Here is a 26,797-nt window from a genome sequence, read left to right as displayed (position 1 = left end):
TAGCTGGAAATGAAAACATACAAAAGCAACAAGAACCTATGAAAATGCATGTTTACAAAAATAGATCATCCTTCTATGTACCCTTTACTTCAACCTGTATCTAGTATTATCTGTATAGTGTGTCGTCTTACCTGATCACCGAGTTCAAATTGATTAAAACCTACACATCTGAGCTCTTCTTCCTTGAAATTTCATTCAGAAAATTTCCAAGCAATCTCTGATCAAACACCATGCTTGGTACCTAAAAATCAACACTTCCATGATTACAAACAATAGCTTGGAATATTAAATATGGAAGACAGAGCAGCCATAGATAAAATGTCACCAAACCTTGTTTCCAAAGAAGATTTTGGAATTATTTGTTATTGCTTCAATAAATTTGAGCTCAAGAAATTCGGGTGTAAGCTTCAACTTGTTTGCTTCTGCCTCTTTAATAGATCTGGAAAAGCGAACCAGGCAATATATTCAGTGTGTGTAGTATAACCACATTCATATGGTGAAGATTTAGTAGAATAAGAAGCGCTGGGAGATTGAGTCTCTTGCTTCCTCCTCTATTTAAATTTCTACCTGTAGAAATCAGAATCAGCCAAGCTCTTCTGACGATCTATGTACATTTGGTTCTCTATTTCCTGCTGCATCCTGGCACTGTCCTTCTCCATCAACTTCTGCTCCATGAGAATCCTGCTAACCTGTGCATTCTTCTCTGCTTCTGTTAAAGCCATTTTCTTCTGTGTTTCGGCCTCTTTCTCAGCAACTCGTTGTTTCTCCACGGCAATCAAGACCTACGTAGTTAACACTACTCAGCCAAAAACTGTAAATTTAAAACCTTATACGGTAGAAACTCCAAACTCCATGGTTATTTAACATCAAAGCCCCTTCTAGCTTGACAGCAACAGTTATTAGCAAGATGAAATCAAGCATCCATGACACTGATAATAACCTACATCATGGAACTGAAACTTCAGCCAAGCTGGTAAGAACATGTTGCAATTACAACAATGAAATTCAGAAGAAACTGGTACAACATGGGACATCAGAGTTGACCATCAGCTGACTAAAAACTGAGATGCGCTGGCATAAATTGAATGAACTAGACACTTGAGACAACCCAAGTGAACCCAACCCTAATGGTTCTCAATCTCAAGATAACACAGTTCACTTAGAATAACCATTCATCACATAAGACACATGATAAATCACACTTACAGCTAAATCATAACACCTACATAATCTGGGGCTAAGTGTGTAATAATACAAGATTTATCACACATACACACACACACACACACATATATATATATATATCAGGATATGTATGTATATGTATGTAACACATGCATCTTATATACAATCTTGGATCTTGGGCAGGTCAGGTTAACCCAGCATCAACCCAAGTCCAAAGCTCACATGTTATAGCATTTTCAAAACCTAGCCTGATCACACATTCCCAACCTAAGCAAAAGGGGTTGGGAGTTGGGACCAAGTTGCAGTCCTAGATGAGAACATAAAATTCAAGAATACTTACATAAGCATAAAACATCTATGGCAACAAAGCCAATCCAAAAAATACAAAAAAGATGCAGCTAGTCATTAATTGTTTGATATTCTATTTCAGGGTGTGTAAATACATATATAGATTTATCCCTCATCTTTGTTACGATAGAAGGATTTGATTCCTCGACCAATAAAGTCAACTCCATCCGTTAGAACAGCCTCCATTGAATCTCTGCACCTATCCTGTTTTCTGAAAATAGGATTCAGGCCACCTGAGAAATCAGGGTCTTGCAACACTAAGTCATACTTGCTCTCTATTGAGGGTATAGATACACATCTCATTGCAACTCCTTACAATAAGAGTATCAGAAGCACTATAGAAACAGTAAGGAGACAAGTTGGCAGTTTACACAGACTGTTAAAGTGCTAACAAGAGGGTAGTTATGTATCTAACTTGTGGAAACCTCGCCCAGTCACTATCGTGGAAGGCCACTCCCTCAAGAGGAACTTATGAGCATAAGTAGAACTCTCCAAGGTATTGAGGATCAAAGACTAGTTTGAATTATCAAAAGGGTTTGGATACATATGTGAGCCCAAATGTTTCTTTTAGGCAAGGTGTATGGGAAGCATATGCTATAGATGGACATTCTGGCTACAAAAGGCATGCATTAACCTTCTGTCTACATCCAGACATGCAATATTGAAATTAATTAACCCTAGTACCGCTTCCCTACCTATTCTAAAATTCAATATAATATTTATTCATCACATCAAAGGAAGCGTGGGGTCACCTAGAAAAAAAAAAAAAAAAAAAAAAGAGGCTACCGATAGAAAGCTATCAATGGCACGGTGCTTTCAAGGTATGGAGTGTCAGAACTCACACCTAACTCAATTCCCCTTTCCATGTATTTGACATAAATGTGTTCCTGATCCCAATCTGACCCATGTAATGACTGATATCACCTGTCCACTTTCTTTGTAGACCACTCACTCCCCCCCCCCGCCCAACAAAAAAAAAAAAAAAGAATTACAAAACAAATATCAAAGCAACTACAGTATATTGAGACAGCACAAACCAAATACCTTGGTACGTTCCTCTTCCATCTGCTCAAAATTGCGCTTTATGCTATCTGGAATTTTGGGTTTTGTGACACGCACACTGATAATTTCAATACCTGGGGCATAACGTGTACAATCACCCTGAAGAGCATCTTTCAACTTTTCATCAATCTGAAACAACTCCATTTCATAATTTTGTCAGTTTGAATGAATGCGTATTATAAAAAAATGTACAGGGTTCAATTCAAGAAAACTTTGAGAAAGTAAATTTACACAAGAGACAAGCACTCAAGTAAGAAATTTTTAGTATGGACTCGTGATTTTCCCTCCCACAAATTCCTTGAGTAGTCAGTACATACTATTCAATGTTGACATAAGCAACCAAAAGTAAACTTTTTCTTAACCAGAGACATTGACAGTGGGCTGCAGATCATCAGTGTAGTACATCCTTGAGAACCTTCTTAATTTCACATACTTATTCACAAGTTTAACATAGTTTCCTTCAAAAGAACACCTGGTTGAGCTACTTGCCTGATCAAACATGTCTATATAAACTTGTTGAAGGGTATGAGCACTGCAGAACTGATTGACTTCATGATGGATTTTATCATATATCCATGTATGATCATACTCTACGCCATAGTTGAGCAAAGTCTCATACACATAATCCTTATGGAGACGATTAACAACCTGGAGACAGCGTTCCAACAGATTCAAACCCATGTCAAGGATTGGAAGAAATGACCAGGACAATAGTCCAAGAGGCAATGGACATTAATGAATAATAAGTTTTGAATGTTTTACCTCTATTTTACCAAAGCTTATCATAACACCACCTTTTGTTCCACATGGAATATCCTTAACCTGCTTATTAGGAAAGGAAAGAAGTCATATACAGTAATAAAACAACTAATGAAAAGAGCACATTTTATTGATCACAATCTACAGCAAATTACAGAGAATCACCAGTAAGAACCATACATTAACAAGACAGTTAGGTCCTTGAAAAAGCTAAGCTGTTTTTGTGATTCTAAAACCATAAATCAGTTTGCCTCTTTCATGAAAACTGATTCGGCAAAAAGGAATGCCTTACAGACACATACATCATAGATAGCTAGAGAGATGGTTTTAATCATCTCAGTTGCCTACATCTTTTCTTTAGAAAAAGATGACTATCAGCTCCTTGAGGAGAAATTTGACCAATGTCATAACGGAAATCTTATCCCCCACAGCCTAAAACAGTAAGAATATGTTACCTGATCTTTCTGAAGGGTCACTTGGATGGGCTCGAACTGAGTTATCAATGGTAGCTTCAAATGGAAACCTAGAAACTGAATGACATCAAACAAGCAGTATACAGGCCCCAGGCCTTACTTTTAAAACAAAAGGAGTAGAGTTGGATTAATACAATGCATGAACAAACCTGGATAGGTAATTGTTTTTAGAAGGGCACCCCCTCTCCAATAAACACCAACATGGCCTTCTGGGACTTGATGTAACATGGAAAAGCTATTGTTCGTAGCTGAAAACGATGATGGGACCAAGATCTGCAAATATTACAAAATCAAAGGTAAGTTACTGGATTCAGTTGAAATATTGAGAGAAAGATTTCTACTTTTAGGGGTTGAAGAAATTTTACCAAAGCACATAGAAGCCAGAATAGAATTTTTTAGTTATCGTCTTCATTTATATTATATTTGTGGGTTAAAAATTAGCAATTACAGGTATTGGTTCAAGTTTCTGTTTGTATCTTGAGGTTTCAAGAATTTCTTAAATGGGGAATGCTACAGTCTGATATAAATATTTGCCAAAATAGTAGCATTTCATATACTACCTTAAGACTTAAGAAATTTGCCTCCAAACCCAAAAAGGATTGCCAGCAATTCCTGTATTTGACTAAGCAAAGAGTAGTAGTGTTTTGACTTTAGAGTCTCTTGGTGGGCGCGCATGAATGAATAGCCCTCTTTCTACCAAAAAATATATATATATATTCCATTGCTTCCATATACATGGCTACCATTAAAGTTCAGATCAGCTACTTGAAGAGCTCTAATAGTGCTCCTTAGTCAACACAAGAATGTAGTGACATATCAAAAGAGCAAATGTGTTATAGTAATCACATATGGGAAAGGAAGGGTGGTCTAGAAAGTCAGGCAGCCATAGTTGACTTGTACAATGAAGTATGACAAGAAAGGAACACCAGGGCACCGGAACTAGCAGATTTACAATCAGCTTCCATGGGCCATTTCTCAAACCTTGCTACTAATCCACCTGCCAGGTTCAATCAACCATCTAAAAAGAAGTTCTAGCACTAGTCAGAGGTGGTGGCTGATTCATGTACACTTTTATCTCAATGTGAAGATTTGTTATTGTTATACAAATCCATCTCAAATCTCAATCGCACCTTCATATACATAGGATTCTTTATTTGCAGACTATTATATCTCGCCCAACATATGAACAGAAGGGTAGATTAGAGAAACCAAAGTAAATGTTACTTTTCTGAAGCCAAAAATGGTAAAATTCTAGATAACCTTCCAGGAAATGGTTGTTTGCAAACTATTGAATAGGTTTCCTCATTGTTTCCTCCTAAACATTATTTGAAGCAAAAAAATATTCTAGATGAACGCAACCTAGTTGAATCATCGGAAGAAAATAAACCACAGAGAACAATTTCTCAGTCTAACAACTTAGAACTGGAAGAAAAAGATAAGACACGAAAAATTGAAAGACAAACAAAAGATAAGATATAAGTGTATTGCGATTCGATTACCACAACCATGAATGAACACTAATATGAAGGAAAAAAATGAATTAAGAAAAGAATTTACCAATGCGGCGACGGAGAGGAAGGCGATCATTACAGTAATAATGGCGGAAGAATCACCTCGACCTCCTCCAGGAGGAGGACGAGAAGGGACTCCAACTCGTTGCTGCTGTGGATCCATGGCACTAAACAGTAAACACTTTAACACCCTCTCTAAAATTCTCAAGTTCTACCTTACTCTAAGCCGCCTTTATAACGAAGGGAAACAAGTAGATATGAAGAGTTCTGCCTTCCTCTACCCTTTTTCCAAAGGAAACCGAACCGTAAGTTCATCGTGGGCCTCATGGCGTATTTTAGAAATTGATATGATAGTGCACTTGAGACTTCCAAGTATTCTTTTGTTGACCGACCTTTCCTCACCCAAAGACTAGAACTCTGTATATCCTTTGAGTTCTAAGGAATTTAAGTATATTTTTGGTAGAACCGTAAAATAAATGAACTTTAGGGTACAAAACTACAAATAGGAAGGGTATGGTAGGTTAATATTCTTAATTTTATCCTTCTAGTAGAAAAAGAAAAAACCTTTACACTTACCTTATAAGTACTAAGATGAATAAAATTTGCATTTTATTAAAAAAATGGGAGAATGTTCTCTGTGCTCGGGGCATAGGTTGTGCCCAGACACATGGAGTGGGCATAATGACTATTCTGCCCCCCTGAGTGGGGGGCCCATATGTCTGGGCGTAGTCTATGCTGCGGCACAGAGAACATGAGCCCTAAAAAAAAAATCATTATTTTTATGGAAGAAGATTTACCAATCACAATGGCACCAAAACCGTTTCATTCAATAGAAAGAAGCCCACATAGTTAAGGAGAAGAGAAAAAATATTAGTGCAAACCCACATGATCAAAATGTGAGAAGAAGATCCACACACTATTAACATATGGATCTTGTTCCATGTTTTTTCTATTTACCACAAAAAAAAAAAAAAGTAATGTGCCCGCATGTGGTAATCTAGCGTGCGGCATCAATGGAGGCGTGGGACGGGATATCATACAGGAGGGTAAGGGACTAAGGGGTCATTTCAAAGAAAGAGAGCCTAGCTTACGATAAGTTAAACAAACCTTTTTCCGAATACAAAATAAAATGACATCTTCACCCTTACCCACCAAAGCAGGACATAAATGCAGAGATAAACAGGTTAAATGTGCAACCCTGCCAAAACTTAGTGCATTAGTAACATCACCTTTGCCCCAAAACTAGTCAATAGAATTGCAAGAGGGATAAACAGTAGAAGGAGCCTATGTTTGGCAACAACTATCTTTAGAACTGCAAGAGAGTATTTAAGTTGGTTCCCAGTGGTCTTCTTTCACCTCCATGCCCCAAACAGGAGATCAATCAATTTCAAACACTGGCATAATACCAAGCCGACGTACCTTCACTAATATACACCACAAGCAAGGTTTAGGTATGTATGTCAGGAACAGGAACTACAATAAGGTAAATAAACAAGGATCCCATTTGCATTCACCTACGGTGCTGGAATTTGAAAAGTCCCTTGATCATGAGTTATTAAGGTAGTGATATAAGTATCATTATGAAGGGACAGATAGTTTCGACTTCATCTAGTAATAGACAGAGTAATGATAAGAAAAAATCCTCTACAGTGGCCTAATTTTGCAATGCAAGCTTGAGAGCTCAACACATGGAAGTTGCAACATCAAACGATGCTTAAACAATTGATAGGAGAAGAACAAAAAATGTATAGTTATATGAATCAGCTTTTTTGAAGAGAGAATATCTTCAACCATGGAATCTGACCCTCTTACTTGATAGGAGAAGAATAATTTTGACCTCATACAATAGCGAGTAGAAGTTAATAATGAAACAGAGTGAATCAATCATAGGCGGCATTTCGTATGCATTCTTAGAATGCATGCTAAATCGATTTCACATTCTCAAATGATAAAAATAATTCTTTTTATCGTGCGAGAATGCAAAATCGACCTAGAATGCATATCAAACACAGCCATAGTGTCACATCACCAGAAACCAATGATAAAAGATATTCTCTCCCCATGGGTCCAGCTCAAGCTGTCTAGGAAAGCTTAATCCTAGTTATATAGAGTAAACAATGCCAACCATGTATTCATGTACCCAAAACCCCATACTGTTACTTACTCATAACCCAAGGCCCACAAGGCCTTCAGTTCAAAACTCATGTCCCCATCCTTAGCTAATTAGCCCCCAATAGGGAATTTTTTAACCTTTTGGACTTGGTGAATTGCATGAACCAACAGAGTACATAAAGGAAGCTACAAGCATTTGATGAAAGTGGTGAAAAGGAAGAAATGTAACACCCCAGAATGGACTCCAAGAATCAACAAAAGCAACGGATAATAAGATGGATGCAGAACTACAGTGCAAAGGAAAAGATGAATTGAACATAACAAAGCCTACTGGAATTCAGCTTCAGACACCTATATATATATCATTCAATAAAGTCCAGTCCTGAGGAGCCAAACAGGCATACATGGAAGATCCAAGGAAGAATCGGGAAAGAGAGACAGAACCATCATTAAAAGGTGAGAAATGAAGGTAACATCCATTTTCATGATGAGATGCACTTGCTAAATCTACATCCAAGTAAAAATCATCAAGATCAGGAAACAATTATGCACTACATTCCATTCACAATAAGTTGAAAATTACAATTTCCACCTGTCTGAGCTTGGATGAACCCCACCACAGACCAACTTTGGGCAAATCAAAAGAAATCCTGATCAAAGCAACTGCACAGGATCATCAATATTATTGATCCTAAAAAGGAATTTCTGTTTAGATTTCCTCTCTATTTTTCTTTTTGCGCTTTTTTTTCCTTTTTATTTTCAACAGCTACATCGAAAAGGTCAAAAGATGCCTCCAAAATTGCAAAATGATGATGTCAAGCCAGATATTAACCTAGCTGGATCTGCTACAGCCCCTATTCTGCATGGAACTTGTTCCTGACAGAATCGTAGCTAGGAACATTTATAACTGCCAACACATAAAATAACATCATAATCAGATTCTAATGAAATCAAGAAAAAGTTGTCCACAATATGAGCACAAAACAATTACCATGTCCCCATGATGCCATTGTGAGTGGTGAGGAGACAATCTTCTGGGCAATGGAGGTAATATCCTTCAAAGTAACTTCATCCACAGCCTTCAAGAAATGCTGTACGGGCTTCCTGCAAAAGATATTAAAAATTGTCATGAAAAGTTTCTAACAATTCATTAGGACTAAGAAAATTATGATCTTTCTATTGCTGCTTCATTATAATCTTTCTAGTGAATCCAAGGCATGGTGCCCTATTTTTGTCACACCTAGTTTCACCATTATATTTTGATAATTAATAATTTCCATATGATGTAATTTTGTACATGAATACCCTGCTCAGTCTTCACGTCCCCACAATCTTAGTAAGCTTTGTCGGAAAATTGCAGATAATTGGATGGTCCAAACACAAACATATACATCATCAACTAAGTTCGCAAGTAACAATAGAACACACGAAAAGAGGGGGTGGGGAGAGAGAGAGAAAAGGAACTTCATACACGGAATGCACCAGGAAATTATGTCAGTAAGTACAGTTGGCAATTGATGAAGGATGCATACCTCTCTCCATACGTCAAAATCTGTCGTCCCATATCTTCTGATGCAACAGTCTACATAACACCCAGCGAGTTGCAATTAAAGGATATGCTTGATGTAGATGAAACGGATACCCATAAACAAGCAATCGGCACTCAATTAACTATCAGCAAAGCAAACTAACTACATACTCTAGATTCCAGGTTCATCAAAACTGCAGATCTTGTAGTCGCTTTGGCACGATCCAGCTCTGTTTGGTCAACTATTAGGCAAGAACTATATAATGTCAGATGAAGCATTCACGGTTGTTTAATCCACAAGAAACAGTAGCAGCAAACAAACAGGTTCTCTCTACCAAAAAGAAGAAAACAAAGAGGTTCAACAACAAACCTTGACCAGGTGTTGCAATCGCAAGAAGTTCTCTGGCCGCTAAATCAACAGCTTTTGATACAAAGTTGGAGCCCTAAAGCCAGAAAGATGAAATTAGCATTTAGAATGATCTGTAGCAATCAAATGGCACATCCATGAAGGGAAGATATTTCCACCAGACCAGCACAAGTTTAGCAAGCTAATTTAGATTGTATTTGCACACCAGGGAGGGCACGGGGAGAGAGAGAAGGGGGGGGGGGGCAACATCACGTTCAGTCACAGGACAAATTCACATTCAGGTTCTCAACTTATAAGGAAACGGATCCACCCAAAAGTAGAAATATCTCAATATCTACTTAAAACAAATAATTTTATAAGGTTTTACACAAGTATCCAGTTACATGTACAAGTCAAGACCCTTCTTTGTTCACCATTTTGCTTTCTTTAATTTTGTGACAACTGTGTGGAAGCAAAATGATACTTCATTAAATCATGAGCATTTTTTAGGGCCAGTTTTTTGGTCCTCTAAATCAAGACTTTGATAAATTTTCTTAGATTTATTTCCTCAATTAATTAAGAATTGATTATGGAACATCAATAAGAAAAAAATATCTTAATAGAAAATCAATTCCATTGTGGAATTGGTTTTAAGAGAAATAGAAGATACTGAGAAATATCTGACATCACAAAATTTTGATAAGATAATCATCAAGGGTGTATAGTGGGTTATGGCACACAGTTCTACGGGCTGGCATACCAAACAATTCCTATAAAGCAAGGTTTTGGAGATCAAACAAATTTTTAAGAAAAACATGATTGCTGATCCTAGATAAACTAGGATCAGATCAGCTCTGGCTGATCCACGATTGGATCTATGGATCCTAGCTATAAAGCATTGCAAAATTCATGTGAAACAGTAGAAACAGTTCATGTAGAAATTATCAACGACATAAGGTTCAATGAAGAAGGTGCAAAAAACCAATAAATCAAAAATGAAAATTGTTCAAAGACTGAGGGGGAGGGGGAATGAGAGAGTGAAACTCAAGATTGTGAACTTGGAAATAAAATGACATTTAGTGCAAAACTAGCCTCAAGTCCAAACTTAAGAATTTGTTGTTCAATAGTCAAAAAAAATTTAAATGAAAAGTAATAGAAAAGACAAATTAGAGATTAAGTATAAATCCAACAAAATTTTTGAAATCCATGCAACATAATAGATGAAGAGATAAGGTTAGCTTACCGTTGCAGCATGAATCCCAAAGATGCCAGTATTATCGTAGATGCTGTTAAATGCTGAAAATGACTGAACTTGTTGATACTCATTCAAGACACGGCGATCTGTTTGTATTATGATCAGGCAACAATTCATTAATTTGCAACAGTCAATTAAAATATCTTTCATTATTAAAGCACACGTGTGTGTGTGTGTGTGATTGGAAATCATTACTTAGCTATTTTGAAATTTTGTATATGTGTGTGTAGTGTGAGATCATTACTTAGGCTCTCTTTGGTATCATTTTTATTTTTGTTTTTCTAACAAAAAGAATATTTTTGCAGGTGTTTGCTATCATATACGGATCCTATTTTTATCTATAATAAATCAGAATAATTGAAAAACCATAATAGGGTCAAGACCCATTTATCTATATGATTTCTGGCCATTTAAGCGGACACTTTAATGAGCACATGCTCAAAAGTCCCAAAAGTGGGGAGTAAAATAGACATTTGCTTTTATTATTAGAATGCAAGCCGCTCCCCCCCTCTTCTTCTTCTTCCTGCAACACCAACCACCCACCCCTGTCCAGCTGTCCCGCAACCCTACTTCACCCTCCCCACCCCACCCCATTCCCTCCACCACTACCTTGTTCCGCAGCCCCACCCCACCTACCCGTCACCACCACTACTGACCGAAAGACGGTAACCCATCTGTTCAGCCCCAAAACTAGAGCATCGGAAGAGAAAAGCGACGAGGCATCTTTTCTTGAGTTTTGAAGACAAATCTCAATTGAATTTTCAGAAGGGTCGACTTTGGTCAACAAGCCCAAAAAGATTATTCAGCATAAAAAAGATTTATTGCACATGGATTTGCATCCATGCGTAGACACGAAACGCTTTAGCAATACTTTGATTATCCCAAGCTCTGTGGAAAACGTGAATCAATAAGAAAACCAGCTAACTAGATGACATCCAATTGATAACATTGAATCTCCGTTTTGCAAGAAATTAATCTTATAACCAAACGAATAAAAAAACAAGGTGTCATGTTTCTTACATCGTCCTCCACAACCACATGGTTTGTAATCTCGATATCGGGATCGGATCGGATTGGTGTATCGGATCAGCCTCAATGGACACTGATCTGATCCAGCCAATATCAACTGATCCAATCCGAGATTAGGAACCATGCCACAACTCCTAGTTATGAAGTAAAAAAACACATGGCAAAGATGTACAGGATTTGAATATTCAAAAAATGGATAAGTATCGAAGCCGGTGAACATACGAATGGGGGAATCTGAAATGCATATGGGTTTTGGGGCCACGTTCAGAAGAGGTTAATTTAATGTTAATCTTCCATAGTTTAGGCCAATTTCTTCAAAAATGTAATAAAAATTATTTACATCTAGATAGTTACCAAATGGTTTCTTATTCTATATTCTATTATGTCCAATGTTTACCAAACGATTTTAATTTTTTGATAGAAAATGATTTTTTTTAAATAGGTAATAAACAAAAAGAAAAACGATAAGAGCCTTAGCTATTTTGAAATTTTGTATATTTCCATTCATGGATTGACATTTAGAGAGGAGAGCATGAAATGGAGCCCTGCTAACTAAGAAAAAAGTTGAATGGCTGAAGAGGAAAATTGAGGAAGAAAAAATCAGGGAACCAGCACAGAAAACAAAAAAGACACCCCCCCAAACAGGACGGATTCAAAAATCTCTTCTAGAAGTGCTGGCACGTAACAAAATCTGATGCCATCAACAGAATCGATGAATTCTAAAATAGACAGGCGGTAAACAAGACTGCAAGTTCATTGTTTTAATCTCATTGTATCAGGCTTCATTGGCCAATAAACTCACATCAATCAATCCATTATCGCTATGGTAATTGCAAAGGTCAAGATTCTACCATGCTTATTGTAAGAATCTGGAAATACAGGAGAAAATCCTAATGGCTCCATGGAGTTGGTCATAAAATGAACATTCCTTCAATAGTTGTTACCACAAAGGACCAAACCTAATTTAAGATTGTCCAATGCAACAGTCAGGTCTCCATGGTACTAACACATTCTATGAGCAGATGGGAATAAATTAATGATGACTATTTGGTTAGGGGAAAGGGGGCTCATTTAAGGTGTAGAAAACTTGATTTTATCATATGATCTAGAACAGCAAAATCATCAGATTAGGAAGTTGCTAGCTAAGGAAAATTTGGTGGCAGTAGCAATTTTGTTTCATAGGATTAGTGGCCCCCTTGGAAGCTATCTCATCTTACCAACACTATCATCTCATTCCAATGGAGGCCAAATCCAGTGAACACTTTTGAAGTTTGACAACGCCAAATTGGAGATCTCAAGGTCTTCATTGTCTAGTGCGGTGATGCTTCATCCCATTAGCTGCTTTTTTTTTAATGCTGATTTCTTTCTATGTGGGTAGACCTTGGTGCAACGGTTAGGTTGCTCCATTGTGACCAAGTGGTCATGGGGTCGAGTCTCTGGAAACAGCCTCTCTGCAAAGCAAGGGTAAGGCTGCGTACATTATGACCCTCCCCAGACCCCGCAATGGCGCGAGCATCGTACACTGGGTACACCCTTTGCTGATTTCTTTCTGTATGTTCCTATGATGCCACTCTCACTGAATTTCTTTGTTATCCACTATGACAGAAACTGACTGTTATAAACAGAACAAGAGCATGTCCAACTCACATAGCCGCGAGTACATCCCTTTGCCAGGTCCCCCAGCAGAGAAAGAGCCACCTCCTCCCATAAGCATCTGTAGGAAAGTAAAAAATTAATAATATACCTCCTATCTAAAATAATACACAGAAACATCAAGGAGAAAAATAAAGAGACCACCTAAATGCAAATCTAGGGCTCTATCTCACTTTCTCACTCCCACTCCAATACACAGAAGAAACACATAAGAACACCAATCCAAGCCAAATATAAGGCACTTCCAGAGACAAGGAGAAAAATATCAAACCTGAAGCACAGTCAATGTCATAGCTTCTTTCTCCTTATGCCAGCCACCAGGTACTTCGAAAGCAAGGGCAATATGTGTCTTCTGAATAGACAGAAAGAAAAAGGAAACTTATCAGAAGCATCACAAATTAATTCAAGTGGAACTCAGGAAGAAAAATAAAGATAAACTGTTAAGACCAAATACTTATACTACGCACCTCTGAATCAGCTTGACAGCGATAATCACCTCCAACATACACAGATTTTGGCTTCTCAGGATGAGGGACATTGGGAAGGTCAGACAGAAGAGGCTCTGCAACAGACAATAGTTCCTCATGTTCAACTCCAGATGCTACGAGTACCATTCTAGGAGCAGTATAATTCTCCTGAAATTCTCAAAGCAAGCAGCAGTCAGTAAAAAACGAACTCATCCACCCATCCAATTATACATATGTACATAGCATGGACATTTGTAGGCAAGTCTCCTAGATTTCTTTGCTAGGTAGCCTCTCAGATTTGAAATGGCCAATCTAAACCATAGTCACCATTAAAACCCCCATAGGAAACCTAAATAGGGATATTTTCTGCAAGTTTAACCATCAAATGTAAGGAGCATCTCTCTTTTATGTTTCTCATTTCATTTCCCTTTTTGGGGACCATTCTTTTTATCCACATATCAAGTTTCATGTCCACTTTAATCGAATGGACTATCATATATTAGATTTTTCACCCATAATTTCAGCCATCAAAATTTTTGACATTCTAAGTCGGAGCATCCAAAAAGGAGAGCTTTGTTTGCCACATAACAAACTGCCTTTAGGCTGAAATCTATCATCAAGGGAGAGTATGAGGCAGGATCAAAGTTCCAGAAACATCACAGCCATCGAAGCTAGCATTACAGTCACCATGAGAACCATCATGACAGCCTGTGTCCGTGACATGACAGCATGTGGTTGTGACACAACAGCCAGCAGTTCTGGACGTTTCCAGATTCTGGAAACCTGTCTTTATTCTAGAAGATTAGTTTCTTTTTTTCATTGCAAAACCTATCTTGGATGAAATATTTTATTCTGGTCTAGTTTCTTTTCTTTATTGGTTGCTAAGTCTTTCAGAGCTTTCCTATTGGCTGGATGATGTAAAGGGTTAGATTGAAGCTTTCTTGTTGGTTAGATGAATGTAAGAAGCTCTTCTCTTATCAGCCAATCACAAGCTTTAGGAATAGTTATAAATATATGTACTGGCTGTAGGCCTTCCCAACGATTTTGATGGTTAAAGGGTTCAGTTTTTCTGATTTGGTTCTGTGGATCAGACCATACCTCTTAGGAATTAGGATTCCGCGGTGTTTACCAAGAGGATTCTACTTTCTAGGTGTACTTGGTGGATTCCTGAAGCAGTTCAAATGAACAAAAAGGCCAGCAGCAAACCAGGCCATCAAACTGGACCAAAAATGCTCAGATTTGTTTAATTTTGAGTGTCCAATGGGTTGTATGAGCCATGGGTGATGTAGTATCACTTGACTCCCTTCTTCCCTACCATCCCTCCACCAATGGGCTTAATGTTTTTGGGTTTACTATCTTAATGGGCCAATTCTATAAGCCTAAATTTACAGGAGTTAAGGCCCATACGGGATTAGTGTTAGTTTCAATTTTAGTAAATTGTGTCTTTATTTTAGTAGTGTTTCTAGAAGCCTGGACAGATGTCCTACATTCCAGCCCCTAGTTTCTATTTTGTAATATTCTAGAATAGCTTCTATTTTGAAGAAGATTTAAGTTGTAAGGGATTCTCCCTACCATACATATTTCGTATTTTATTTATTTCATTGAAGCTATAAATAAAGAGTAGGGAATCATACCCACTACCAATGATGTAACCAATTTTCTAAGCTTATGCTTGCTGGTTTCTATGAGATTCAGAACTCCCTTGCTGTGAGATGCAGTGAAACCCTTGGTGGGATGCCAAGGTAGCTTGGTGGGAAGACAAGTAGACTGGTGAGATGCTGGTCAAACCCAAGGTGGGAGGCCTAGAAACTTATCCTTTCTTCTATTCTGCTATCCGTTTCTTCTTCCTTTCTCCTTCGTTGTTGGTTGAGGTACTGATATTGTATCTGTTTCCTATCAGTTACAAATCACATATTACCATTGAATCTGACTTCTATTTGTACTGTTCTAAGTCCCAGGATGAGTCAGTTTTGTTCTCAACTCAACTATCGATTTCGGGAGGTCATTGATGTTCTGTTCTGAACTCCCTGTGCTGGTGCTAATGCAGCATTTTGACTCCAGTTACTATTTCTTTACCAAGCTAATACTGATCTACTTACTGTTTCTGTAATCCGTTTCTATTTTTAGTTCAGTTTTCAATTTCAGCAGTTGCTATTTTCTGTCAAGCCATAGTTTCTACTTCCAGCATCAGTTTCTATTTGCTTGGTTTCTGATTTCTGAGATCTATTGCTAATTTCAACTGCTTTCTAAATCTGTTTTTGGGAAACTTTCTATATTCATATTAGTGCCTTAACTCCAAATCCAACCATTGGATCTTGGCCAGGTTTTGAGAGGTTGTTCACCACCTTATGATGCAGATAAGTCACCTAGAGGTCTTATTTTATTAGAAATAAGCTTTGGGATTGGTTATGTACGTGTTGGGCCTTCGATCTCATGCGTTATATTTGTAATGAGCCACTTTAATGGGCCTAAAATATGGGTGAAAAGTAGGAAAACAGGATTTACTTCATTAGTTTAGTTAGAGTCCTGTTTTGAGTCAGTTTCTTTCATTATTTTAGTTTCCTAGTCAGTTTATGTTACCTTATTAGTTTAGAATTGGATTAGGCCTTTCTTTTTTAGTGTTCGAGTCTGTTTTTGAGTCTTCTATATACGTTTGTAGGGGGTTACAGCATTGTACACGAATTTGATTAATGATATTGAGAAAAAAAACATAGCTTTGTGCTTTGCTCTATGAGAGAGTATGGTGAGAGACCAGAATACGATGGGAGGCTGTGGGTGAGAGACCCGAGTCTGAGAAAGACTACTCTATCTTCTTCTTCCTTTATCTTCCTTCTTGTTTTTTATTTTATTGTTCTGAAATTTCCTACAAATCTGAGAACCGATCAAAGTATTTATTGTTGCCGGACCTGATGTTTGCGATCCTCTTGTGGACTGGTTATCACTAGTGACTGGTCTACATTACCTTAACTGGGACACTCAATCTGAGTTCTGTCCTCATTAGGTTGACCTGCTGTGAGATATAGAAAACCTCTTAATTCTGGTTCAACGTAGCCCTGAGATTCTGGTTTCTATTTGGAACCCTAATCTAGACCTTTGAGTGACTTATAATCCCATTAATTCCAAGTGAAGAGTAAGATGGATTCTTAGTGGAAGAGTGGATTCTCTTTCACAAGTTTTGGGGGATTCCTTGCCTGAGGTTTAGGTGGATTCCTAACCTGTAATCTATCCTTCTCTATCGATCCTGTCAGCTGAAAATCAGGTCAGATACTCACATCCCTACCGGCTTTACTGTTTCTGTCCAATTCAGTTCATTTGCTTGTTTGCTTTTACTATGTTCTGCTAGATTGATATCAATTTGCTTCATTAAATTCTGGTTAAGTTCCTGCTGAAATTCTGTTTGCAGCTTTGAGTTCTCCAATCAATTTCAGTCTGCAATTGCTCTTAGTTTCAGAACCTGCTACTACTTAATATTGATCCATGCAATTAATCTGCGATAACTTTAAAATTCTGGTTCTATTATTCTTGCTACTTCTGTTCTGCTTTAAGTTTCCCAGTTGCAGTAGGATTTCTAGAATACTACTATTTTGTTCTCAGATTCAGACACCTTTAGCCATTCTACAGAATAGATAATGCATTAACTACAGTTTCTGACCTATGTGAATTATTTTGCTGAATTTTTACTAAATTATAGAAATTTCCATTGATTTTTCTAATTTGATCCTGTTCAAGCTACTTTCTTGCTGGATTTTCCTGGCTTGGAATTAGCCTTCATTAGGGAAGTATGGCAAACATGTGCAGCACTTCTAAGTTTCCCAATGAGCAGCTATATGAAAGATCCCATTGTAAAACTAGATTTCCCTGCTACATGACTCACCTAGAAAACTCCATATAACATGAATGAGCAACTAAAAAAGAAAAGAAAAGAAAATGGCAACAACAAATCAGAGATACAGTTTTCATGATCTTACAGCAACAAATTCCTCCAAAATTGTACTATTCAATCTGTTCAGTGCAGATTCAGGGGCCAAAAGAGGATTAGCCAGTGCACCAGAATAGCCAGCAGAGTGAATTGCCTCCAAAAGCAAGTCCTGGGGTTTGTTCGAAATTTCTGCAATCTCTGCTTTCACCTTCTGCAGCTGTAACAGCACAAGATGCAATTCATTAAAAGCAGATCCAGCATCTCATAGAACAACTGGAGTAAAACTAGTTCATTCGGTAAAACCAATTGAACAAGAAGGGAACCATTGAGTTAAACCTGTTCATTGACCTCCCAGTCCAAAAACACTGGGTTTCTCACAGAGTCAACAAGCAGTTCCACCATTTCAGGAACATACGTCTTCAAGGCATCGTAAGTGTACCCCATCTGTTCCCTTGATGCCATGGCCGTCACATTACCTCCAATTGCTTCAACTTCCCTTACGATTCGAAAATGACTCCTGTTTGTGGTGCTCTTGAAGGCCATCCGTTCCAGCAAATGTGTGGCCCCCAGAGAGATGGGTGTCTCGTACATGGAACCACAGTCAACATATAAACCAATTGAGGCAGCCGGGTTCTGCTCAACCAACCCACCCAAGAACAGTTAGTCCACACACACACACAGGGGCAAGGGGGGGGGAGAAAGAGGGAGAGAGAGAGAACCGTTGAAGTTTCCGAGGCAATCCTGACACCATTGGGGAGGGTTGTTATCTTAGTCTTGCTCGGTTCAACATAATCAGGCAGTGGAGGTGGTAGGGTAACACCTGGAAGAGGGAAGTCGAGGGGTGGTAGAGAACTAGAACGTTCCCCCGTGAGCCAGCTGAAGAAACCACTTGAAGGGGAAGCCTTATTGATCACAGCACTTGAACTTGCAAACCTGGCTGCTGCTCGATTAACTCCGTGACCCTATTGGTGAAGTTCCACATCAAACCAGGACACCATTCGATTTCATGAGAACCAAATATATGAGAATAACCCAATAAATCACTCTTACCACTAATTTATCTTGAACTCTTATATCAGAATTTTGGGGAAAAATAAATATCAAACCCAAAGGAGAAAAGTGAATCCGATTGTCTAAATTTTCACCTAAACCATACACCCATGTTCAAAGTTAAAATGCCTTTCGCCTAGAACTACAGGTAAATTCAGGTTTCTCCTCTGGTTTACATTCCAACATCAACCCCCGCCTCCCCCCCCCCCAAAAAAAAAAAAAACAAAAAAAACTCTGCACACCATCAGAGCTCTGTCTAAGAAAACTAAGGTTGAGTAAGCTAAATCTCGTCATCAGAATAAATGCAATCAAAGTAGGATCAGATCTAACGACACAATATTCATTTACATATTAAAATCCAGCCGAACAAATAGGGAAACGAGGAACACAGATTGGGAGCAATTAACATCAAATAATTAATCATCCGGCAAAGCTCATATCAGTCAATCAGTCACAGAAGTCCTTCCTTGTGTTTAAGGAAATCGTTGTTATTTAGCGGAAGAAATAGATGAATTACATTACATTAGGTTTTTTAATCTGCTGACATACTGACCTTGAGAGGCCTAAGTCGTGAGGCTGCGGTTTTGTACATGATCGATTGCGTAAAACCCCTAAAAATTTTCGGCTCACTTCCTACTGCTTCTTGGCCGAGGTTGTGGAGCAACGAAAATAGCAGCAGAAAAAGAAACTCTCGGGTCGTTTGATCGTATTATGCAATTCTGAACTATTTAACGCTCCAGGCCCCGAGCTCTGGGCAGTGTGTGCAAAACACCGGCCCAAGTTTTCCCTTAATAATGTAAACCGTGACTGGAATTCACGAATTCAAGGTAGTCCTTTTTTGTTTTTGGGTAGAAATGGTAGTCCAGGTAAGGGTGTCAAACGGTACGATTTTGGTTATTCGATTCGGTTGCGGTGCGATTTATATTTTGATAAGATGAAATCAAAATCGAATCGGATAGGAATCAGCCAAAATCAAAATCGTTTTGCATACGATCCGATTTTATCGGTTTCTATTCGGTTTTCGTTATTCGATTTACAATCGGTTTACATGCAGTTTATGTGGTGTCGTTTTGGGAAACAGTAATGAAGACAACCCTGATTTTCAATGCCTTTATATTTTCGTGTTTCCCCATTCCCTCCCGGTCTCCCTCACTCATCATATTTCCTATGCCTATGTGATAAAAATAAAAAACTTACCATCTTTACCCATCCTTTTCTTTTCCTATTCTTTGTTTTTCCTTTTTTTTTTCTTCTCCACTCTCACACGATGAGTAAACTATTTCTTCTATTAAAAAGTAGGATTTTGTTAATCCATTTTAACATCATCCATAATTTTCAATTCATACTTGACCTAATATAATATGTAGTTAACCCATGGCATTTTACTTATTTTATGCTTCAAGTTGATGCAATTAATTATGTGTTATTAATTAATCCAATTGATGTATGGATTAGTATTAAAGTATGAGATATTGGTTTCTATTCGGTTTAGAACCGCGGTTTTACAATGAAAGTCAAAATTGAACCGAAAAAATAATCTATAAAATCAAGACCAGATCATTTTACTATGGTGTGGTTCGGTTTGATCGTAAACGGTCAATTTTGGTTATACTTTGACATCCTTAAGTCCATGGTAGGGCTGCAACAGGGTCGGGTTGGGCTAGGGTTCTAGGGGCTAGGCTTTATAGAACCCTAGCCCAACTCTGAGTCCCCTTAACTGATCCCAGGCCTGACCCGACCCGGACTCAAGGCCTGAAAAATCCAACCTTGACCCCCTTTAGGGTTGGGTCGGGGGGCTGACCCTGATTGGCCCTGATCATGGGGAGGGAGAAGGGAATACATGGGTTGGGGAGAAAATTATTAATTTTACGTAAAATAACACTATAATAAAATGTATTATATCACTTATTATTTTCATATATAATATATTATAGAACAAAATGTGGGAGACATTTTTAAAGTTTATAAAATATATATATATTATATCAATATATATTTTATAGTACAACTTAAAACAGAGTCGAGCCGGGCCAGGCCAAGCTTATCCCGAGGCCTCAACCCTGGCCCGACCGGACCCTGACGTAGGGCCATAAATTTCCAGCTTTGACTCGCCCTCATGGCCAAATATCTCAATCCAAACCTTGTTGGGGCTCAGGCCGGGTTCGGGCCAATGGGGCCAAACTTGCACCCCTAGTTAAGGGAAAGTTTTGGCCAGACCAACATTTTTCTTTAACACCCCTTCCCCCCCCCCCCAAAAAAAAAACATTTGAGTTTAAATATAAAAAAGGGAAGAATAATGCCATCCGGTTGCGCTAGACACGTCGCCATGTGCTCTGACATAGGGGCATACGAAATGACTACCGCACTCCTGATCATTTATGGGGTTCCAAAATGGTGCAATCAGATGGGACCGTTACTGGATATGATCAATGCATGCATATACGGATTTTAACTTATCGGATCGAGCTTGGATCATATCAAATTTTTAACAGTAAACTCTTATCGGATTAGGTTCAAATCTAATCCAACTCAAAATCCGACCCATTGATAAACCCTATTGGATAGTTAAAACCCATCAAATCATACTTATTTTTCTTAGGATTAAGTTTTCCTCCACCCATATGGTTCACCTAGGGTTCACAAAACCCTCATAAGGTTTTGGTATGTTCAAAATATCCTCCTGATATCCTTTCGTGACTTCCCACCCCTCTCTCGCCCCACGGTAGATGAGATCCTCTATTCACCATGGGTGGAGGGAAATTCGGTCTTTTTCTTATGTACGATATTTATGGTCGAAAATGGCATGATCTTTTAAAACCGTAACATATAGCATACTATTATGACCCTAGACCTAGTACATATAATATGCCAATCAAATGGATGGGATCAGTAAGCATTATACATTACCCGATTCACTAGATTAGTGATGGGGTTAACACTCAACAGCCATTAGTTTGCACTACCCTAGCCATCATGATAGAGATGCTAAAATGGAAGGTGAGACAATCATACAAAGCTTCATAAAAAAAAAAAAAATTAAGTGACAACCAAAGAAAGGCTAACGATAAGCAAAGCCTTTTTTTTTTTAGTAAGCGAAAAATGATTCCAGATCATCGAAGATTGAGAAGTAAATGTGAGCCATGCCCTCAAGGCCTCAAATGGAGGATAGTAAAAATGTAGAATAGAAAAAATTGGCATTTACTTGAAAAATCCTTTGTAGTGCCCTAATCTTGCAATCTCGATACGTAAAAATTGCGATATCCAACGGTGTCAAGTTTGAAAGGAAAAAAAAAAAAAAAACCTTGTCTTGTATCGAACTCATTCCGTTGGATGAGGCTTACTTCACGTGTTGAGCTCTCAGGCCCGCATTATAGAGAATTTTAATCCCATTTCTACTGCCAGTCTGCCACATTAAAGGTATTGGATCTGGGATCTTTGTTTCCGATGGACCTCTTGTTGATGCATGTAGAGTAGGGGGATGTAAACGGATCGAATTCGGTTGGATAGTGGCATTATCATATTCGTATCTGATTATATTCGGACGGATTCGGATAATATCCTATCGATTTTCGGATGGATTCGGATAATTTTCGGATAGTGATTTTTTGAATACACGTTCTCTTAAATGGATATGAATATGGATTGAATACGCTTTTTCGACTATCTGTTGACATATTTATCATTTTTATGATGAGGGTTAAGGTTGAGACATGAGAGTTCAGTAATTACCCTTTCTTCTACTCTTCTTAGTCTTTTATTCTCTTATGTTTTTTACTTTTGATTTTTTAATAGATATGTAATTCCATGTATCACATTACATAAAACAATATATATAAACCAATAGCAAATCTAGAAAAAGAATCATATTATCTTAACTTATAAATTTATAAAAATAAGATAACAAAATCCAATAAAGTAACTTAAAAGGATAGACAAACACAGAGTTATATTTCAGATATTTTATTACCGTCGGACTGCTAAACGAATCGGATAATAATCGGTTGGATAGGGGGATTATCATATTCGTATCCGATTAGTTTCGAACGAATTCGAATTCTCCTAAATGGATACAAACACGGATCGAATACGGCTTTACGAATATCCATTTACATCCCTAATGTAGAATCTTCCTTTCTATAATTGCCAACCCTGAGTGTCAATTCATATTTTGTATAATGTTGAGCTCACCCAATTTGGTTTCCATTTCAAAGTCAATATTCCCAAAATTGGGATTCTTCCATCTAAGCAAGACTAGCTTAATTAAATCGACTTTTTTTGAGACTATAAACATTGCGGATCCTGGTCTCAGACGCCCAACTAAAAATGAAATAGCTATTCCCATAATCGACTTTTTTTTGGTAAATTTTAATTATATCAATTAGTTATTTGCAAAAGTAGTATTAATATACGAAAGAAATACTTGCTTTAATAATAATAAGTCTTAAATAAATAGTCTCAATTTGACAGTTAAAAGGTTGCGTGGAAAAAATGTGTCAGCCAATCGAGACCCTCTACTTCCTCCTGTGTGTCCCATACACAGCAAGGCACACAAAGACCACCTTACTCCTGCCCGAGCGCCTTACCCAAGCGGGGGTAAGGCAATCTTTGCGTATCTCGCTGTCGGTAGGGCGTGTGTAGGGCACACACGGAAGTAGGGGCAGGCAAAAGTAGAAGATCCGGACTCGTGTTCTATCTCCGTTAATTAAAGATGAAACACATTTTTTATTTTACTGCCCTGTTCTTGTAAAAAAAAAAAATCTCATTCCTATTGATGCCGTGCATGCACTCTCATTGGCCCTGTGCGAATCATTATCCCCTCCAATTCGCGAATTGAAGGCAGTAATTATTCGCCCTATGCTGGTGCAGGGCTAATAGGCTACACGGCCAGACAACAAATCTCTTGCCCTCAATTATTACATTATATTTTTAAAATTAAGAATATTTAGAATTATTTATGATGATGATCTCATTTTTTTATCTTTATTTTTAATATATATAAAGAGACAAATGGCCAAAAAAAAAGAGGGTCAATCAAGATCAATTAGGTCAGCACAGCCCAAAAAGCATGGTCAATCACAGCCAATCAACTCAGCCTGGCCTGGCCTAGCCTAGCCTGATCATAGTCAAGCATAGCCAAGTTGGGTTGGCTGACTGAACCCGACAAGAATGGGCTTGGGCTGAGACATCTCATGCTCGGGTTAGAGCAGAAACTGTGTGAGAGAAAGAGAGATCACGTTTAAAAAAATTAAAGAAGAAGTGGGATTGGCTGTAACAGCTGATCATAATAATATGAAGGGAAAATTACCGTGCCACCCCTTTAGGTTTGTATCAATTACAGCACCACCCCCTGTGTTTTCAAATCATACAGCTACACCCCTTCAGTTTTGATGATTTGTTACAATCAGCCCCATTCCGTTATGTTGCAAGGAGATGGTAATTCATGACCTAAAATGACTCATTTACCCCTAATAGTTATTTGAGTTTTCCACACCCATCCCTGTCGTGTTATTCGAACTAAGGATCTTCCCTCCCGTTTTGGTTCTCTGCAACTTCAGAAGAGGGAGATGTATATAGGGAGGGTTCATCGCCATCCCATCCCTGCTACATGATTTGAGAAGTGTGCGACCAGAACCTGCGACCACAACCTGAGAACTGCAACGTTGGAAAGCCATCACCGAGATCTGCAACCTACGACGATAAGGAGGTAATCCCTTCCCTTTTTTTCATTTCTGATGCTTCATGGCAGCAAGAAACTTTTAAGGTTCTTATTTGTTGCATCCAAGTATGTCGATTTAGTGTTTTGAATCCAAACATTTAGGGTTTTTTCACAGAACAGAAGAATCGCATAGCACTTCTCCCCCCCTTCCAATCCTCTCCTTACTCCATCTCCGTGGTAGAACAAAGAATTTCTCTGCATCAAGTTTTTATACCAATGACTGATATATGCTTGGTGGGACCATTGCAATCACCAATGTTGCTGACCATCGCAATTTTTGAATTTAAATTCATTATCTTATTTGATGAATCCGACAAAAAATCTTACCCTTATATGGCCCTACTAATGAAATTGTTTGTTTCCCCAACCAGCTACATACAAACACAAATGGTGGGTCCATTGCAATTAAGAATGTAGCTATGTGTAACCCAGATGCAAACTATGATGAATGATTAATGGTGGACCACTTCAAATTCTCTCTTTCTAATTCACATTATAGGCTTGCACTGGACCCTTCTTGGAGTTTGATCCAACTTTTAGCAATTTGTTTTGTTTAATACACATTGTCTTTCTAGATTATGGATTCCAACTAAGTGGTCCACACCTTTCCACATGGAACCAAATTAGACTTTTTTAGTCAGTCCTATTTCATTCTTTTTGCTGAAACTTATTAAATCTGAACTCTTTGACCACTAATTTTGTTAAACTTATTAAATCTGACCTCCATGAACACTTTATGACAAGAAGGATGAAAGATTTAGGATTTTGATGTTCTAAAGAGCTGAAGCAAGCAGCCTGTACCACCTTATGCTCTTCCCAAGGAAATCAATGCAGCCTGTACCACCTTCACTTCATTGGTTTCATCGAACTCAGCTTCATATACCTCCTGGGCTTTCTTTTCTTGCTGTAATGGTTGCATCTCTTCATGCCTTGGAGGCTCAAATTAAGGGTTCAACACCACAAGCACCCCACATGAGATTCTCATCTAAAAACCCAAACCCAGATGGAATTATTTTAGCTGATGAGCCGCATGCTTGATGGGTGATGACATAAGGGAAAAAATTAAGGGGTTTAATTGGTTTGAGGTTGCAGGGCTGCAAGGTGTGGAAAGAGTTGTAGACTGAGATGGATTAACTACCTAAGATCAGAGCTGAAAAGGGGTTCTTTTTCTGAACAAGAAGTTAGAACCATCATTGATGTTCATAGAATTCTAGGCAATAGTTTGTTTGTGTGATCAAATTCTTTAAAATCCCAACCCATCACATTTCTCAGCATTTCCGATTTCTCATCACATGGAGTTCCTTCCCTTAATTTATTTATTTTTCACAGATGGGCCCAGATAGCAAAGCATCGACCAGGAAGAACAGATATGAGGTGAAGAATTTCTGGAACTCAAGCATTAAGACAAAACTAATTGCACAAGGATTGGATCCAAAAACTCACAATCTCCTCCCTTCTCATCAGTTTACCAGCAATTAAAATATCCCTAAAAATAACAATGGATGCAATCATCTTCATATCTACCAAGAACCCACTTCAATTTTCTCAATAAATTCACATATGAGAGATGGACCAATGAGCACAAGTTCACTTTTTATCAAATTTTGAAATTCGTCGATTTTAGGATTAATAGCAAATGAGAAAGGAAAAAAAATCCGAGATGGAGTTGCCGTTGCAGTTGCAGGGAGAATAGATGAGGGAGAGAAATAGATGTATACCTGTACGATAGAGTTGTAGTTCACCAATGGAGTCACAGGCCAGTGATGGAGTTGCAGTTGCAGATCGGATTGCAGGCCAGCGATGGAGGCAACTTCACATTTGGGAAGAAAACGGTAAAAAGGCTTTTAGGTTATAATCTTACATCAGGGCAAATATAGAATTTCCACTAAGTTTAAACAGCATATTAGACAAGGGTAAAGTTGATATATAAAATATATAAATTAACACCATCCATTTACTGTCAGCTGAGGGGGGTGTAGCTGTATGATTTGAAAACACAGGGGGTGATGCTGTAATTGATACAAACCTCAGGGGGTGGTGCTGTAATTTATCCTAATATTAATTAATTTGTATCTTAACTGTGATACCTCTCCTGTCGTGGGAGGTGTGTCCTTTTTGGGGAAATGCAGAATTAATAATAAAGAGAATAACAAAACCTCCAGTCAAGCCATTAATCTAATAAGATATTTGACCGTTGGTATGTATTGAGCAGCATATTTGACCGTTGTTCATTCATTGTGACGACCAGAGAGATTCAAAGAAAGAATATGGAAGAAAACTGAGACAAAGCCAAAAAAAGAAAGGTAAAAAGACTACAGTTGCTTGTGCTTTGTCCTGTGAGAGTTGTGCTTTGTCCTATGAGAGGGCCCCAGATGAAGAGGAAG

General features: G+C 38.1%; 2 protein-coding genes and 2 long non-coding RNA genes across 5 annotated transcripts; 1 reads left to right on the top strand and 3 right to left on the bottom strand.

Annotated features, from left to right (window-relative positions):
* Nucleotides 1-6,496, bottom strand: LOC122654414 (erlin-2-like). Of its 2 annotated transcripts, none has more exons than XM_043848493.1 (9): nt 5,385-5,540; nt 3,977-4,100; nt 3,810-3,877; nt 3,358-3,417; nt 3,085-3,243; nt 2,578-2,724; nt 568-782; nt 331-439; nt 1-241 (listed from the first exon to the last, which is right to left on the bottom strand). In XM_043848493.1, exons 1-9 carry the CDS (start codon nt 5,499-5,501, stop codon nt 161-163), a joined length of 1,080 nt encoding a protein of 359 aa, XP_043704428.1. In that variant the 5' UTR covers nt 5,502-5,540; the 3' UTR covers nt 1-160. The 2 variants fall into 2 exon arrangements, with proteins under 2 accessions (XP_043704428.1, XP_043704429.1); XM_043848494.1 differs by lacking the exon at nt 5,385-5,540 and adding an exon at nt 6,491-6,496 and having other exon boundaries at nt 3-241.
* On the top strand, nt 3,973-26,797 carry LOC122654417. Its single transcript, XR_006331909.1, has 3 exons — nt 3,973-4,123; nt 13,916-13,920; nt 26,786-26,797. It is a non-coding gene; the product is annotated as an uncharacterized LOC122654417 (long non-coding RNA).
* Nucleotides 8,082-19,380, bottom strand: LOC122654413 (mitochondrial-processing peptidase subunit alpha-like). Its single transcript, XM_043848492.1, has 13 exons — nt 19,251-19,380; nt 18,367-18,609; nt 17,984-18,280; nt 17,697-17,864; nt 13,729-13,896; nt 13,533-13,613; nt 13,256-13,322; nt 10,568-10,665; nt 9,349-9,421; nt 9,150-9,220; nt 8,983-9,032; nt 8,442-8,554; nt 8,082-8,357 (listed from the first exon to the last, which is right to left on the bottom strand). Exons 1-13 carry the CDS (start codon nt 19,287-19,289, stop codon nt 8,305-8,307), a joined length of 1,521 nt encoding a protein of 506 aa, XP_043704427.1. The 5' UTR covers nt 19,290-19,380; the 3' UTR covers nt 8,082-8,304.
* LOC122654416 lies at nt 15,667-17,154 on the bottom strand. Its single transcript, XR_006331908.1, has 2 exons — nt 16,691-17,154; nt 15,667-16,073 (listed from the first exon to the last, which is right to left on the bottom strand). It is a non-coding gene; the product is annotated as an uncharacterized LOC122654416 (long non-coding RNA).

The sequence above is a fragment of the Telopea speciosissima genome, chromosome 3 (genome assembly GCF_018873765.1).
Source record: "Telopea speciosissima isolate NSW1024214 ecotype Mountain lineage chromosome 3, Tspe_v1, whole genome shotgun sequence".
NCBI classification, from domain to species: domain Eukaryota; kingdom Viridiplantae; phylum Streptophyta; class Magnoliopsida; order Proteales; family Proteaceae; genus Telopea; species Telopea speciosissima.
The sequence above is the reverse complement of the archived record's forward strand: the minus strand, read 5'-3'. Positions and strand labels throughout refer to the sequence as shown.

Coding starts and splice junctions, on each gene's coding strand:
- LOC122654414 (XM_043848493.1), bottom strand. CDS start 5,501: ATGGATCCACAGCAGCAACGAGTTGGAGTCCCTTCTCGTCCTCCTCCT. Junction 3,418..3,809: donor TGACCCTTCAGAAAGATCAG/GTAACATATTCT, acceptor CCTAATAAGCAG/GTTAAGGATATTCCATGTGG. Junction 242..330: donor AAATCTTCTTTGGAAACAAG/GTTTGGTGACAT, acceptor GTTGATTTTTAG/GTACCAAGCATGGTGTTTGA.
- LOC122654413 (XM_043848492.1), bottom strand. CDS start 19,289: ATGTACAAAACCGCAGCCTCACGACTTAGGCCTCTCAAG. Junction 10,666..13,255: donor AGGGATGTACTCGCGGCTAT/GTGAGTTGGACA, acceptor TAATACAAACAG/ATCGCCGTGTCTTGAATGAG. Junction 8,358..8,441: donor AATGGCATCATGGGGACATG/GTAATTGTTTTG, acceptor ATGTGTTGGCAG/TTATAAATGTTCCTAGCTAC.